General features: G+C 37.0%; 1 protein-coding gene across 1 annotated transcript in view; it reads left to right on the top strand.

Annotated features, from left to right (window-relative positions):
* Positions 1–14693, top strand: part of IPO11 (importin 11) — a 205851-nt gene that overhangs the window by 77780 nt on the left and 113378 nt on the right. Inside the window, 1 exon segment of the mRNA XM_043978159.1 lies at positions 10254–10369. Within this exon segment, the coding sequence (XP_043834094.1) occupies positions 10254–10369 (116 nt within the window).

Here is a 14693-nt window from a genome sequence, read left to right as displayed (position 1 = left end):
TGTTTATATTTGATATTAGAGCCACTGGAGTTTTTGTTTGTTTGTTTGTTTGTTTCTTTTTGGTGAGGCAGTTGGGGTTAAATGACTTGCCCAGGGTGACACAATTTTTAAGTGTCAAGTGTCTGAAGCCAAATTTGAACTCAGGTCCTCCTGACTCCAGGGCCGGTGTTCTATCCACTGCACCACCTAGCTGCCTCAGCCACTGGAGTTTTTAATGAAGGGAGTAACATGGGCAGATCTGAGTTTTAGGAAAAATTACTTTTGGCAACTGTATGAAATTGAAATGGACAGAAGAGTGGATCCAGGAAGATCAGTTAGAAAGCTCTTACAGGTGAAGAATAATGAAGGCCTAAACTAATATGGTAGTTGTGTAAGTGATGAGAAGGGGATAGATGCAAGAGATGTGAAGGTGTAAATGATAAGATTTCGCAGCCAAAATTAGTTAGGTAGTGTGGAAGGTAAAGAGATAATAACATTGATGCAGAAGTTTTGAACCCAAAAGCATGGTTGTGTCCTTGACATTAATAGGGAAGTTTTATTTTTTTTAGCGAGGCAATTGGGGTTAAGTGACTTGCCCAGGGTCACACAGCTAGTAAGTATTAAGTGTCTGAGGCCGGATTTGAACTCAGGTCCTCCTGAATTCAGGGCAGGTGCTTTATCCACTGCGCTATCTAGCTGCCCCAATAGGGAAGTTTTAAAGAGGAGTAGATTTGGCAGAAAGATTTGAGTTGTGTTTTGGATGTGTTGACTTTGTAATATCTATGAAATAGTCAACATTTATAATATGGGCTTATTTAAGGATTTTATTTCCTCTTCAGTTAACCTGGGCAGTTTGTATTTTTGTAAATATTTATCCATTTCATTTAGATTGTCAAATTTATTGACATATAGTTGGACAAAATCATTCCTAATTATTGCATTAATTTCCACTTCATTGCTGGTAAAATCACCCCTTTTCATTTTTGATACTGGTAATTTGGTTTTCTTCTTTCTTTTTTTTAAAAATCAAATTAACCAATGGTTTATCTATTTTATTGGTTTTTTCATAAAACCAGCTCTTAGTTTTATTCATTAATTCTATATTTTGCTTGCTTTAAATTTTATTAATTTGTCCTTTAATTTTCAGGATTTCTAATTTAGTATTTGATTGGGGATTTTTAATTTGTTCTTTTTCTAGCTTTTTAAGTTGCATTCCCAATTCATTGATCTCCTCTTTTTTATTGATGTAAGCAGTTAGAGACATAAAATTTCCCCTAAGACCTACTTTGCCTGCATCCCATAGATTTTGGTATGTTGTCTCATTATTGTCATTCTCTTGGATGAAGTTATTGATTTGTTTCTATGATTTGTTGTTTGACCCACTCATTCTTTAGAATGAAATTATTTAGTTTCCAATTAATTTTCATGTGTGCCAATTTAGCACTATGCCAATTAGCATGAACTCCTATGGTGGAGTCACATTAAGGTTGTCATCTGTGCTACTGAAAAGAGGAACCATAAAAAATTGGACATAACTGTTAACAAAATACTTAAAATGCCTAGATTAACAGAATAAGTAAAGAATCTAAATAAACCAATTCAACAAGCCTTAAATGAGCTCACAAAGAAACCACAGGGCCAAATGGATTCACAAGCAAATTCTATCAAGCATTAAAAGTAATTGAAGTCAGTTAATTTTAATTTCCAGCCCCTTCTCCTTTTGAAAAGTGACATTTTAAAATTTTCTCTCAGTGGATAGAGCGCTAGGCTTGGAGTCAGGAAGACCTGAGTTTGAATTTGACTAAGATATTTATTAGTTATGTGACTCCAGGCAAGACACTTAACTTTTGTCTGGCTTAATTTCCTTAACTGCAAAATGGAGATAATAATAGCACTTACTTCCCTGGGTTGTTGTGAGGATCAAATGGGATAATAATTGTGATGTGTTTAGCATAGTGTCTGGCTCATAATAGGTGCTATTTAAATGTTAGTTATAATAATAATTTTTATTATTAATATTAATGTTATTCTCCATTCTTGGAGACATGTATCTCATATTCTCTATAATCTTTCAGAAATCACTGATAATGGCTTAACAGTCAAACAGTCCTCAAGCATGTAATTAATCTGTTTATGATAACTTGGATTTCTCAAGAATATCTTTTTGCTATCTTACTACCATCTCAAATATCAGCTCCTTGTTAACCATTTCTGCTCTCTCATTTCAAGTATACCAAAGTAATAGGTAAAGAAAACTGGCTTTTTTCTTGGGATTTTGCCTCCTGAGAACCTCTGGGTGTTTTCTTATTAGGGCATTATTAGTATTACATGGGGATATTTTTCTTCCTTCATTGTATCATCGTATCTTGGTTGGTAGATATACTAGATATACATAATAAATTTTCTCTCTTCTTTTTATTTGAAAGCCCTTTTGATTTGAATTGAAAGACTTCAAACAAGTACATCTTTACCATACTTGGTTATATGAACTCTATCCCTTATCTAGAAATTTCTATCTCTATCCTTGGTCTAGAAGTGCAAATTCTATTTGCCAACACCATCTTTTTAGTTAGCTGCTCATGTCTCAGATCAGTTTTTCCCTTTTTCATCCCTTGATTTCAGTGAGCAACAGGGAAACAAACAACCTCTGTCCCTGTGGTTCTTTTTGTCATATTCACCATTACTTTTAGTTTCCTTCTGGCAATGTCATTAGTACTTATGTAAGAAGTCAGTTGTAATCTTTCATGTTAATAAGTTGTGGGAGATTCTCTATTAGGCCTTGGATACATGTCTCATGAAGGTAACAAGCCTTATTTATTGTTATCAGACTGACAAATAGCACCTTAGTAACTCTGAGAAGGTAGTTACCAGTTCCTACTCCATTTCCCATGAGTGGCTCTGCTTGATTTTGCCTTCTGGGAAAATGATGTCTCTTTCTTCCTTGCCCTCTTTTTCCCCCTTACTTTTCAGCTTCCTTGGTATGTTCTCTTTCCCCATTAGATTGTAAGCTTTCTGAGGGTAGAGACTTTTTCATTTGTAACCCCCATACTGAGCACAGGGTGGGGCATACAGAAGGCACTTAAAATATTTATTCAATTGAATTACTATCAGCCTAAAAGTTTATTTTTCTCTAATATACTATCCTTGGAGGCCAAATCATAGTTTCTTCTTCAGAGCTTCCTGTTTCCTCTTCTTGAGAAAGAGCCTCATTTCTTTCTTTCTTTTTTTTTTTTCAGCAACAAACATTTTATTTTCCAGTTACATGTAAGGGTAGATTTCAACATTAATTTTCTCCCTCACTCCCTTTCTTCCCCCCTCCACAAGATTGTAACCAGATTATATATGTACAATCCACAAGTGTTCTTTTTATCAGTTCTTTCTATAGGGGTGCATAGTAAGCTTCCTCATTAGTTCCTTGGGATTATCTTGGATCATTGCACTGCTGAGAGTTAAGTCATTCACAATTGCTCATTGAACAATACTGCTGTCACTAATGCACAATGTCCTCCCAGCTCTGCTCACTTCACTATACATTGATATTCATTAGTCTTTCCAGGTTTTGGGGGGGGGGGAATGTCATCCTGTTTGTCATTTCCTGTAGCACAAGACCATTCTACTACAATCATATAGCACAGCTTTTTCCATCATTCCTCAATTGATGGACAGTCCCTTGATTCTCAATTCTTAGCCTCCACCAAGAGTTGCTATAAATATTTTTTGTACAATTTTTCCCCCTTTTCTCTTTTTCATGATTACTATTGTTAACTGTTTCCCTTCCATCCTATTCCCTTCCCCATGATACTTATTCTATTATCCATCTTCTTTCATCCTATCCCTCTTCAAAGGGATTTGCTTCTGTCTGTCCCCTCCCCCACTCTGCCCTTCTTTTTTTGCCCCTCTCTCTTTATCCCCTTCCCCTCCTATTTTTCTGCAGGGTTAGAGAGATTACTCCACCCAATTGAGTATGTACATTATTCTCTCCTTGAGCCAGTTCTAATGAGATTGAGGTCTTTGAGCCAATTCTGATGAGTGTTAGGCTCATTTACTGCCCAGATTAAACAGATTACTCCACCCAGTTGGGTGTGACTGTTAGTCCCTCTTTGAGGCAGCTCTGATGAGATTAAGTTCTTTGAGCCTTTTGTGATGAGTGTAAAATTCCTTTACTGCCCTGCTCCTCTCCCATCTTTTCCCTCACTCTATAAGCCTTTTCCTGTTACTTTCATGTAGGATTTCACCTCTACCCTTCCCCCTCCCCCAGTGAATTCCCTTCACCCCTCAATTTAACCCTAAATATGTCATCACCTAGCTAAGTGACACAGTGGACAAAACATCACCCCTGGACCCAGGGGCATCCCAGCCAAAACCCGGATTCAGACACAAGACAGTCACCTACTATATGACCCCAGATATGTCCCCTAGCTCCAATTTTTTATGGTTCTCTAAGGTCTTGTATTTGAAAGTCAAATTTGCCATTCAGTTCAGGTCTTTTCATCACAAATATCTGAAAGTCTTCTTTTTCATTAAAGTCCCATTTTTTCCACTGAAAGATTATGCTGAGCTTTTCTGGGTAGGTGATTGTTGGTTGTAATCCCTTTTCCTTTGCCCTTCAGAATATCATATTCCATGTCCTCCAGTCCTTTAATGTAGAAGCTGCTAGATCTTGTGCTATCCTGACTGGGGCTCCACAGTACTTGAATTCTTTCTTTTTGGCAGCTTGCAATATTTTCTCCTTGACCTGAGAGCTCTGGAATTTGGCTATAATATTCCTAGGAGTTTTCCTTTTTGGATCTCTTTCTGGAGGTGATCGGTGGATTCTTTCAATTTCTATTTTAGCTTCTTTTTCTAGAATTTCAGGGCAATTTTCCCTGAGAATATCTTGGAAGATGGTGTCTAAGCTCTTTCCTTGATCATGGTTTTCAGGTAGACCAATAATTTTCAAATTATCTCTCCTGGACCTATTTTCCAGGTCAGCAGTTTTTCCTAGAAGATATTTCACATTGCCCTCTATTTTTTTATTCATTTGGATTTGCTTTATTGTGTCTTGGTTTCTCATAAAGTCACTGGCTTCCATTTGTTCAGTCCTCATTCTTGGGCAATTATTTTCATCAGAGAGCTTTTGTACCACCTCTTCCATTTGGCCAATTTGACTCTTCAAGCTGTTAACTTTTTTCTCATGTCTTTCCTGCATCTCCCTCATTTCTCTTTCCATTTTTTCCTCTACCTCTCTAACTTTATCTTCAAAGTCCTTTTTGAGCACCTCTATGGCCTGAGACCAATTCATATTTTTCTTGGAAGCTTTAGCTATAGGGGCCCTGATGTTGACATCTTCCTTGTTACTGAAGAAACTTTCTATGGCCCTCACCTTTCTCTGTCGGCTCATCTTGCCTTTCTTTTACTTGACTTTTAGCCCCTTAAAGTGGGGCACTGTTTCTAGGCTGCAGTATCCCAAGCTTAAGAAGTCCCAGGTGGTATGATTTAAGGGGGATCAGGTTCTTCACTTGCCTGGCCTGTTACCTGATCCTTAGATGACCCCAGACCAACTCGCTAATCAACCAGCTTTGTGTGTTGTGGTTGTTAGCTCTGATGAGCCTGTGCCCCTCCCCCACCTGGGCCACTGCTACTCGAGCCTACCTCCTGGTTCTGAGCAGGGGTGTAAAATCCAAGTTCTGCCTCAGCACCAGCATAGACCCCTGTAGTCTCCCCCCTGCCCAGGGCTCAGCCCTCTCACCAGACTGTGAGCTTAGTTCCAGATGACACTTGTGCTTCAGCTGATTCAGAGACTCTGGGGGTCTCCTCTGGTGAGGTCTTCCTGGGATTGGATCTGTGTCAGGTTGACTGGTTGGGCTCTACTCCTGTCTCAGCACAGCAGCTTCCTCCTTCTCACCTTCCAAGTTGTTCTTGTTTAGAAGATGATTTCAGCACATTCTTCTGTGAGTTTTGCTGCTCGGGCATTTTCCTATGGCTTTATTTGGATGTTTTTTGGAGTGATTGTGTCATGAGTTTGGGAGCTCCCCTTATTTCTTTTTTAGCTCAAAGTGAGTGATTGTATATTACTTTCCCTTATCTCTCTGTGTGGCATTCTTCCTAACAGAGGTCAAGTTTGTCTTCCATTTCAGATTGCATTCCCCACCCTCCTCCTTGAGGCCCCCCACCTCTGCTCCCCTACCCCCTTATCCCTAAACCCCATTAAGCTCCTCTTCAAATTTTTTTTTAAAGACCCTCTTTTTTTTTTAGTTTTTTTTTTTTCGGGGCAATGGCGGTTAAGTGACTTGCCTAGGGTCACACAGCTAGTAAGTGTCAAGTGTCTGAGACCGGATTTGAACTCAGGTACTCCTGAATCCAGGGCTGGTGCTTTATCCACTGTGCCACCTAGCCGCCCCTAAGACCCTCTTAATAGTAATGGAAATCTTGGGTCTTAGAGAGCTTTTCTTCAAGTCCCTTCACCTTCTCTCCTCAGAGGGAGACCATCTTATATTTGGAACATAGATAGTAGTCAGTTGGTTGTGCCAGAAATACAAACCCCACACACTCAATTCAACTTCCTGTAGACCTTAAGACCTTCAGTAGCAAGTGAGCTGCTCAGTAGGGCCTTTACAGGCTTTAATAATTTCTTATCAGATTGAGAGCTATTCCCACCTTCCTTTCATTTGTCTAAAAAACTTTATAGCCAGCCCTACTTCCCTTTCCTTTTCTCACAAATCTCTTATTTGTTTTTACCAGTTTTATTTAGCAAATTACTTTCTTCATTTGTTTTGCTTTTAAAAATTTACCTTGCCCTACCAATTTCCTTTTCATTTGTATCCTTGAATCCTTCTCTTTAGGTTCTTATTTTCTATTTGTTCAGATTGAATCCTTGTGCTCTTTTTTCTTCCTCACCTGGGGGAAAAAACTAGAACAGAAAAGTAAAGATACCAGGACCCACTGGGTCCCAAACTCATGGAGACTAAGAGTTTGAATTGTAATACCTCCGCATAGTGGAGAAATTGTGTCCAAGTTCTCCAACCAAGAGTTGCCACCCATGGCCAGCCTGAAAATTATCCCTCACAGTATAAAGATAGTCATGAAAGGCAGGTGGAAATTGAGGGGAAAGACTATCTGGAAGAGCGAAATGGAGTGAAAACAAGTAAAATTAATCTTATTTCTCCATTTTTTTTTCTTCTGTTTTGCCTATGGGCAGGGATGTAGTTAGTGCTCTTTGTTCTTCTGATATTCATGTGCTTTTTCCTGGTCTTGCTTATATGCTTGTATCCTTAATTACAAATCAAAATAATCACATTTTTCTTGAATGTTATATTTTAGGGTCTTTATTTTGTTTCCTTTTTACATTAGTAAGCTAAATATTTATGCAGTAGATTATTATAGACTAGCTTTGTGTCAGTTCGAAGACCCAGGCTTCTCTAGAAAGGAGAAGACACCTAATATAGTGTATCTGGACATACCACTATTTAACATACTTTCAAAAATGAATATTTAGCTAGTTTCAGCCACAAATCTGTAAAGATTGAATAACATCTGGTTAGTCTTAGAGCTGGAATGGACCTTTGAAGCCATCAGGTCTAATTCCCTATGGCTGCCGTCTCCTCTTCCCCCCCCCCCCCCCTTCAATTTACAGTTGAAGGTAGAATGACAGAAAGCTTTTATGATTTTCCCAGGGTCACACAGCTACTACATTTCAAAGGTAGGTTTTAAATTCAGGTCAAATAAATATTGCCTTATTCACCATATCATACTGCCTGTTTTCCTCATTTAATCATCTAGATTTGATATCTCTTTATTTTAGTGAAATATCTGGAAAAAGTCTCAATATATTTTTTTAAAATAATATTGAGTCTTAGAAATTGAGTTTTCTTAAAATGAGACTTGCTTTTTTGGGGGAATTTTATCGTTTTACTTCTATACATATGGTAAGAAGTATCTTGCACTGATCTTGCATGTTAAAAAGAAAACCACATGTCAATAAATGTCTCTTACTAGTTCCTAGCACTAATCATCTTTTGTTAGCATAACATCAAAGTATTTTCTATAAAACTCTAATAGTTTACATTAAGTAGCACTTTAAATTTTATCCACAACCTTTAAGATAGATATGCTAACCATTATCAGATGAGAAACAGAGGTTTAGAAAGAGGAAGGGACTTCAAATTATTTCATTTTTTAAACTATATCAAAGTTCAAGGAATTGTGGTTATTATCTTCATTGTGGCATATTGCATGCTTATGATTCAGGATGTGATCCTGGAGAAACTAGGCCCAACTTCTTGGAAGACTCTAAGCTTAGCTCACCAGATCATCTGAACCACAGGTATGTGTCTGCCACCGTGTAGTTCTTAGCATGCATTCAGTTTGGCTTTTGACTTTATGAGGAGAGGTTTCATTCTGGTGCCATCATCTTGAGAATGTGGAATCACTTTCATCCATGATGAAGGAAAGGTTGGTATAGCTGAGTATAGCAGAGTCAGAGAACCTGAGTTCAAATCCTGCCTTGGCCATTGATTACATGGGCAAAGTGTGTAAGCTCTTTACATCTCAGTTTTCTCATTATTAAAGAGAGGAGTTGGACTTTACAGTGTTTAAGGCCCTTTTTGGCTCTAAATTTATGATCTCATGATTTTAAGGGCAAGAAAATATAGTTTATTTGGAACTATGCCCAAAGGGCTATGGGATTGTGCATACATACCCTTTGACCCAGCAATACCACTACTAGTTCTGTATCCCAAAGAGGTCATAAAAAATTCACATGTACAAAAATATTTATAGTTGCTCTCTTTATGGTGGCAAAGAATTGGAAATCAAGAGAAAGCTCATCAATTGGGGAGTGGCTGAACAAGTTGTGGTATATGAATGTAATGGAATACTATTGTGCTGTAAGAAATGGTGAGCAGGCAGATTTCAGAAAAACCTGGAGAGATTTAAGTGGATAGATGCCGAGTAAAGTGAGCAGAACCAGAACATTGTATGCAGTAAGAGCAGCATTGTGTGATGATCAACTGATAGACTTGGCTCTTCTCAGCAGTGCAGTGATCCAAGACAATTCCAAAGAACTCATAATGTTTTCTTTTTCTCTTTGTAGTTTTTTTAGTTGCACGCCCAATTCATTGTTCTCTTTTTTCTCTTTTTTATTCATGTAAGCATTTAGAGATATAAAATTTCCCCTAAGCACTGCTTTGGCTGCATCCTATAGGTTTTGGTATGTTGTCTCATTATTGTCATTCTCTTGGATGAAGCTATTGATTGTTTCTATGATTTGTTGTTTGACCTACTCATTCTTGAACAACAACAACAACAACAACAACAAAATATTTGTTACAAAGATCTTATTTAAACCTTAATTTTCATAAAATATCAGTTCTTTATAGTTTGAGGAGTCATTGTTCATTTATGCTACCACATTAACTTTGTATTTTGTAGTATAGCTATAATTTAGACAGATCTAAAAGCTACTATGTTAATTCTTTAACATGGAACCCATTCGTTTTTGTGCATTTAATATAACAGTAGTTTAATTTTCATCCCTTCAACCTTCTTTTGCAGAAATTATGATTGAAAGTAAGGATTTCAGACTTTACCCTTTTTTTCCTTCAGCTTTTTTTGGTAAATTACAGTATTATAAATCATGATGCATAGTTGACTTCATTCAGTTCAATTAGACAAGCAGAATTTTTGTTGAAGGTTTCTTATTGTTACAGTGGTTAGTGTGCCAGACTTGGGAGTTAGGAACACCTGAGTTTAAATCTTACACCTGATTATTACTAGTCATGTGACCATGGACAAATGATGTAAATTCTCTGAAAAATAGGCACCTACTACTTCATCTTGAATCCAAATGCAATCTGTACTTCTTAAAGACATTCCACATTGTCTCCTTTACATTTTAGGCAATTTTAAACTTTTATTTAGAGGTGTAGGTTACAGAGACAGGCTTCCAAAAACCAAATTGAGTACTTAACCAGTAAGAAAAAATGCTGTTTTAAAAAAATTATCTATTTTGAAGCTCCTAACACCTAAGTATATCCAAGTTTGGGTTGCATTATTTTAGTTGCCATTAGATTATGCAAATAATTTCAGCATACTTATTTGTCAATTGTAAAAAAAAAAAACTGACTTGTTGACTTGTAATAGGACTAACTTTAATAATAGTCTATTCAATATGTATTGACTTTTAGGATAATGATTATTCTTGATTTGTGTAGGATTTTTTTCTGTTTTTTTATTTTTTTATTTTAGAGTGTCTTATGTGAAGTTTTATTTATACTTCCTTTATTTATATTCCTTAGGGATTAGGAGCAGACAGCAAGAATCTGTATCCTTTCCTGCTCCCAGTTATTCAACTGAGTACAGATGTTTCCCAGCCACCACATGTTTATCTTCTAGAAGATGGTTTAGAGTTATGGTAAGAGGAAGAATGTTGGGTTTCCATTTGGGTTTCCATTTTACTTTTTTGCCTGCCTTCCTCCTTTAACTGTTCTATAGAATTTGCCATTCTGGGATCATATTGGGATTATGGTAAATTCCTCTATGAAAAGTTTGTCTTTCATGGGAGGTTTAACAAAGTTGGAATGTAATTTTGTCAGATATACAGAAATTATTTTTCAACTTTACCTCTTTAATCCAGTGAGTATTGAGATATCTCTGAAACGCACAGTTTCCTACAGTTAGTGATATGGCATAGTAACATTTAATTTTCATTGTTGACATATATTGCTTTCCTGAGAGTTAACAAATATCCATTCCACAATGACAGCTTCTCTTTAAAATGAATTTCTTAGTGTATGGAAGCCACATATAAACTTAAGTATATAAAAATGGTTCTTTGAATAAAAGTATCTTTCCACAGGCTTTATTTTTGCATCATAGCCATTACTTCAGAGACAGTTAACCAAAGATAAACCAAAAAGTGACCCTGTTTGACAATAGAGAGAACATTTTTTTCTATAAAGGAGGTTCCCGAACTTTTTGGTTCATTGTGCCCCATAGTATCTCGATAAATTTTTCAAAAGACCCTAGACCAAAAGAAATGCCATTTATTAAGTAATTGAGTCCAATTTAATGAGTATTTATATCCTTACAACTTTGGAAATTTATTTTGATTTGGGGACCCTACCTTTGGGCTAAGATTAGAAAGCCTTAGGCCCTCAAGGTTTTTTCTTTGTGAAGGGCTGGTGCCCCTCCACCTCAGCTTTAGGTGAGCCAAAAAGCCCTGTGGGCTGAGAAGCCAGGTCAGACAGCTGGGGGAGGGAGCCCCAGCTCCCTCCACCCTGAGAGGATCTATCCAAGAGATCCTGCACTCGTCCAGGCTGGCCTCTGGCATAGCCCGTGCAGAGGTCCCTGAGTGCACAGCAGGGGCACAGGCCCTTGGAGCCCTGGGTATGGTACGCACAAGACACTCATATTCACCCCCAGCCACAGCCCTGGTGTGGCTGGGGGATTATCTTGGAGGTTTGAGTGGAGAGAAGGAAGATATATAAAACCGGAGAGTTAGACAGTAGCGGTGCTGACAAAACTAAGGGAATGGAGAAGGACGCAGAGGGCAGACTGACGGAGCAGACAGAACAGGAGGTAGCGGAGAGCACAGAAGCGGTCAGCACAGGGTACAGGTTGGAGAAAGCGAAGATTGAGGGGTAACGATAGAAGGAGGTCCGTTGGTACACAGGAGGAGGCTAAAAAAGTTCCAGGCGCAGCAGGTGGAAAGAGATATGCTGTGATGCAGTCAGGTTGTACATTTTATTTCCCTGTATTCTTAATTTTAAATTGTATCTCATAAATAAACCCTCTGCTGTTAAAATGGAAGAAGCTTCTTAATCTTTTGCTCATCAATTTTGGGAGTGGAGCAGTGTGGTGGAACTTTATAAATGGCCCATATTAAGTTAATAGTAGTCAGATGACCAAACAGTCAAAAGTCCCAGATTAAGTATCCCAATAGATTAGGCCCCCCCAAATTAGGCAAGTCAGTCAAAATATTTCAACACAACTTAGAAGCCTTTGAAAAAAATTATACACATCAATTAAAAGAAAACATTTATTACATTCTTAAATAAACATAGTTACTTATTGATTGGATGTGTGTACCTCTCAAACACTGCACAACTTCTCAAACCTTGGAATAAGGCTGGACAGTTCCTTGCTCCAGCCCCTCTCCCCTCCCCATTACCTGTCCCACATTGACTTTCACACTGTCCTTGCTTTTTATCAGAGTAACTGTGGAAAGATATGTTGCAAATGAGGTTTAAGAAGTTATGGTGTAGGGGCAGCTAGATGGCGCAGTGGATAGAGCACCGGCCCTGGATTCAGGAGTACCTGAGTTCAAATCTGGCCTCAGACACTTAACACTTACTAGCTGTGTGACCCTGGGCAAGTCACTTAACCCCAATTGCCTCACTAAAAAAAAAAAAAAAAAAAAACCAAAAAAACAAAAAGAAGTTATGGTGTAGCTGAAAATAGAATTAAGCAAAAATCATGGAATAGAACGATATAATGCTGAAACCATGAGCTACCTTGAATTATTGTCTAATGAATATTGTGTGATAATTGTCCCTTGAAATTAAAAATGACTCGCTTGGTGCCCCTTTGTGTTAACTGTGGGCTCCTGGCCACCATATGGATATTTGGGATTGCTTAGAACAGGGCTTCTTAAACTTTTTCCACTCTTAAACCCTTTTAATCATATGTCTTTCCATTGCCCTTTTATCTATTTGTAATTTATTTATTTTAAATTCTTGGTGTTCCCTGATTTGCAGATGTGTAGCTTCACCACTAGTTAGAAATAAGCTTTTGGTGAAGTGAGTGGTTTAGGAACATTCAAAGCACACATTATATTTGCCATATGAATTTGACAGCTATCTTTTCTTTTGACCCTCAGATTCAGGGCATACCTCATTGGTTAAGTGGAGTCCCTGTTTGGGATAGACATATTGAGAGACTAGTTTGAGGCCTAGCTGTGTGTTATAGTCTTAACTGTATACTATTTTCATCTGCTTTGTTTTCCCAGTGTGTTTTGTTGGAACATTCTCTTTTGCATTGGTATAGATTCACTAAAGAGGATTTCTAATGCAATTGCTATGCTGTTTTCTTTGAATCAGAACATTACACAATAGAAAATCCTTTAGATTGGTCCATACATGTTATGTCCAAGTGGATCATCGGAGAAAATTAGCTCTGGTCTCATTGATCATTCATATACATGTCCAGCAATTTGTGAAGCAGACTTTTATGCCAAGTTAGACAGTGATGGGATAACATGTTAATGAGGAATTATTTCTAGCTGAAACTATTAAGTGAGGACTTAATAGTATATATTCTTCATAGTATTCATTTGTAGGCAGTTCTATGTGTACATTTAGTGCTTTCTATAAGGTACACACTAAAAAGGTATGATATTCTTAATGCTATAATTGATGACTTTCATGCAAGTGTAGGGACTGGAAATTCCCTTCTTTTCATCTTTCCTTATTTGGCATCATCTACATTTTTACATTTGATCATACTAGTCTAACATAGGGGTTATGCAGAAAGAGAGATGACAAGGGTCTACTTAAAATATAGTATTAAAATCTTGTAATTTGGTAGCTGCTTTGTTAAAAGATGATGTAGACGTACAAGAATATTGCTTATAATTAGTCTCTTCCTGTTACCATCTCTTTAGAAGGAGCTGACTACATGGTAGAACAGATCAGGTTAAAATGAGTAAACTTTTCCATCCTCTTTTCATTTGATTTTTTTGTGTGCTGATGAGAACTAAACCACATTTTAGTTTCTGTGATAATATATAGAGCTAAATCAAAAGCTTTAATTAAATAAAATAATTTTTATTACATATTGCAATATTTCCTTTTTATTACTGCCTGAATAACTCAACTTGTCACACTTGTCATAGGTTCTAATTAGATTAATTCTTCCTACAGAAAGTTTTGTTGATTTTGAGCGAGTATTATACTTGCACGACAATACATTTTTGTGTATTAGTTTTTTAAGCAGTATGTACAAGTTTATTTTTAAATTTTTTTAGTGAAGTAATTGGGGTTAAGTGACTTGCCCAGGGTCACACAGCTAGGAAGTGTTAAATGTCTGAGGCCGGATTTGAACTCAGGTACTCCTGACTCCAGGGCCGGTGCTCTATCCACTGCGCCATCTAGCTGCCCCACAAGTTTAATTTTAAAAAAGGATGTTAAATATTTTCTGCTTTAGAGTTTCTAAGTTGGTTTCACTTGTTTCCAAATAAATGGCCAGTAATTATTTTAATCAGTTACATTAGTCTTGTTAGAGATTTGGACATATTTTAAGTAGTAATACTGAATTCAATTGTCATCTGTTTTATCATTCAAATTTCTGCTTTTCCAAGGAGTCATGTAACAAGCTTTTGTTTGTTTCTTTGACAAAAGATTAAATAAAAATAAAAGCTTTGAAAACAAAGAATTAGAAGCCTCTGTATTTTCCAATACCTGAAATATGTAGAGTTAGTAGAACTATGTGAATTGAAGCGAAGCAGTAACACAAAGAAGAATGTAAAATATTAATGTATTTGAATTTCTCATAACATTAGCAACTGACAAAAGCATGAGGTCACATTTCTACATCCTCTGATGTATTTTTAACATCAGGTCTATTTGAAAAAAAGAAAGATGTGGAAATAAGAGATCTCAAATATGACCTTGTATTCTCATAATTCTAAGTTTAGAAAAATATAATATTTGTTTTGCATTAAAACTCCTCCAAATGTC

Source organism: Dromiciops gliroides, chromosome 1 (assembly GCF_019393635.1).
Source record: "Dromiciops gliroides isolate mDroGli1 chromosome 1, mDroGli1.pri, whole genome shotgun sequence".
NCBI classification, from domain to species: Eukaryota; Metazoa; Chordata; class Mammalia; order Microbiotheria; family Microbiotheriidae; genus Dromiciops; species Dromiciops gliroides.
This window is presented reverse-complemented; position numbering and strand designations above follow the sequence as displayed.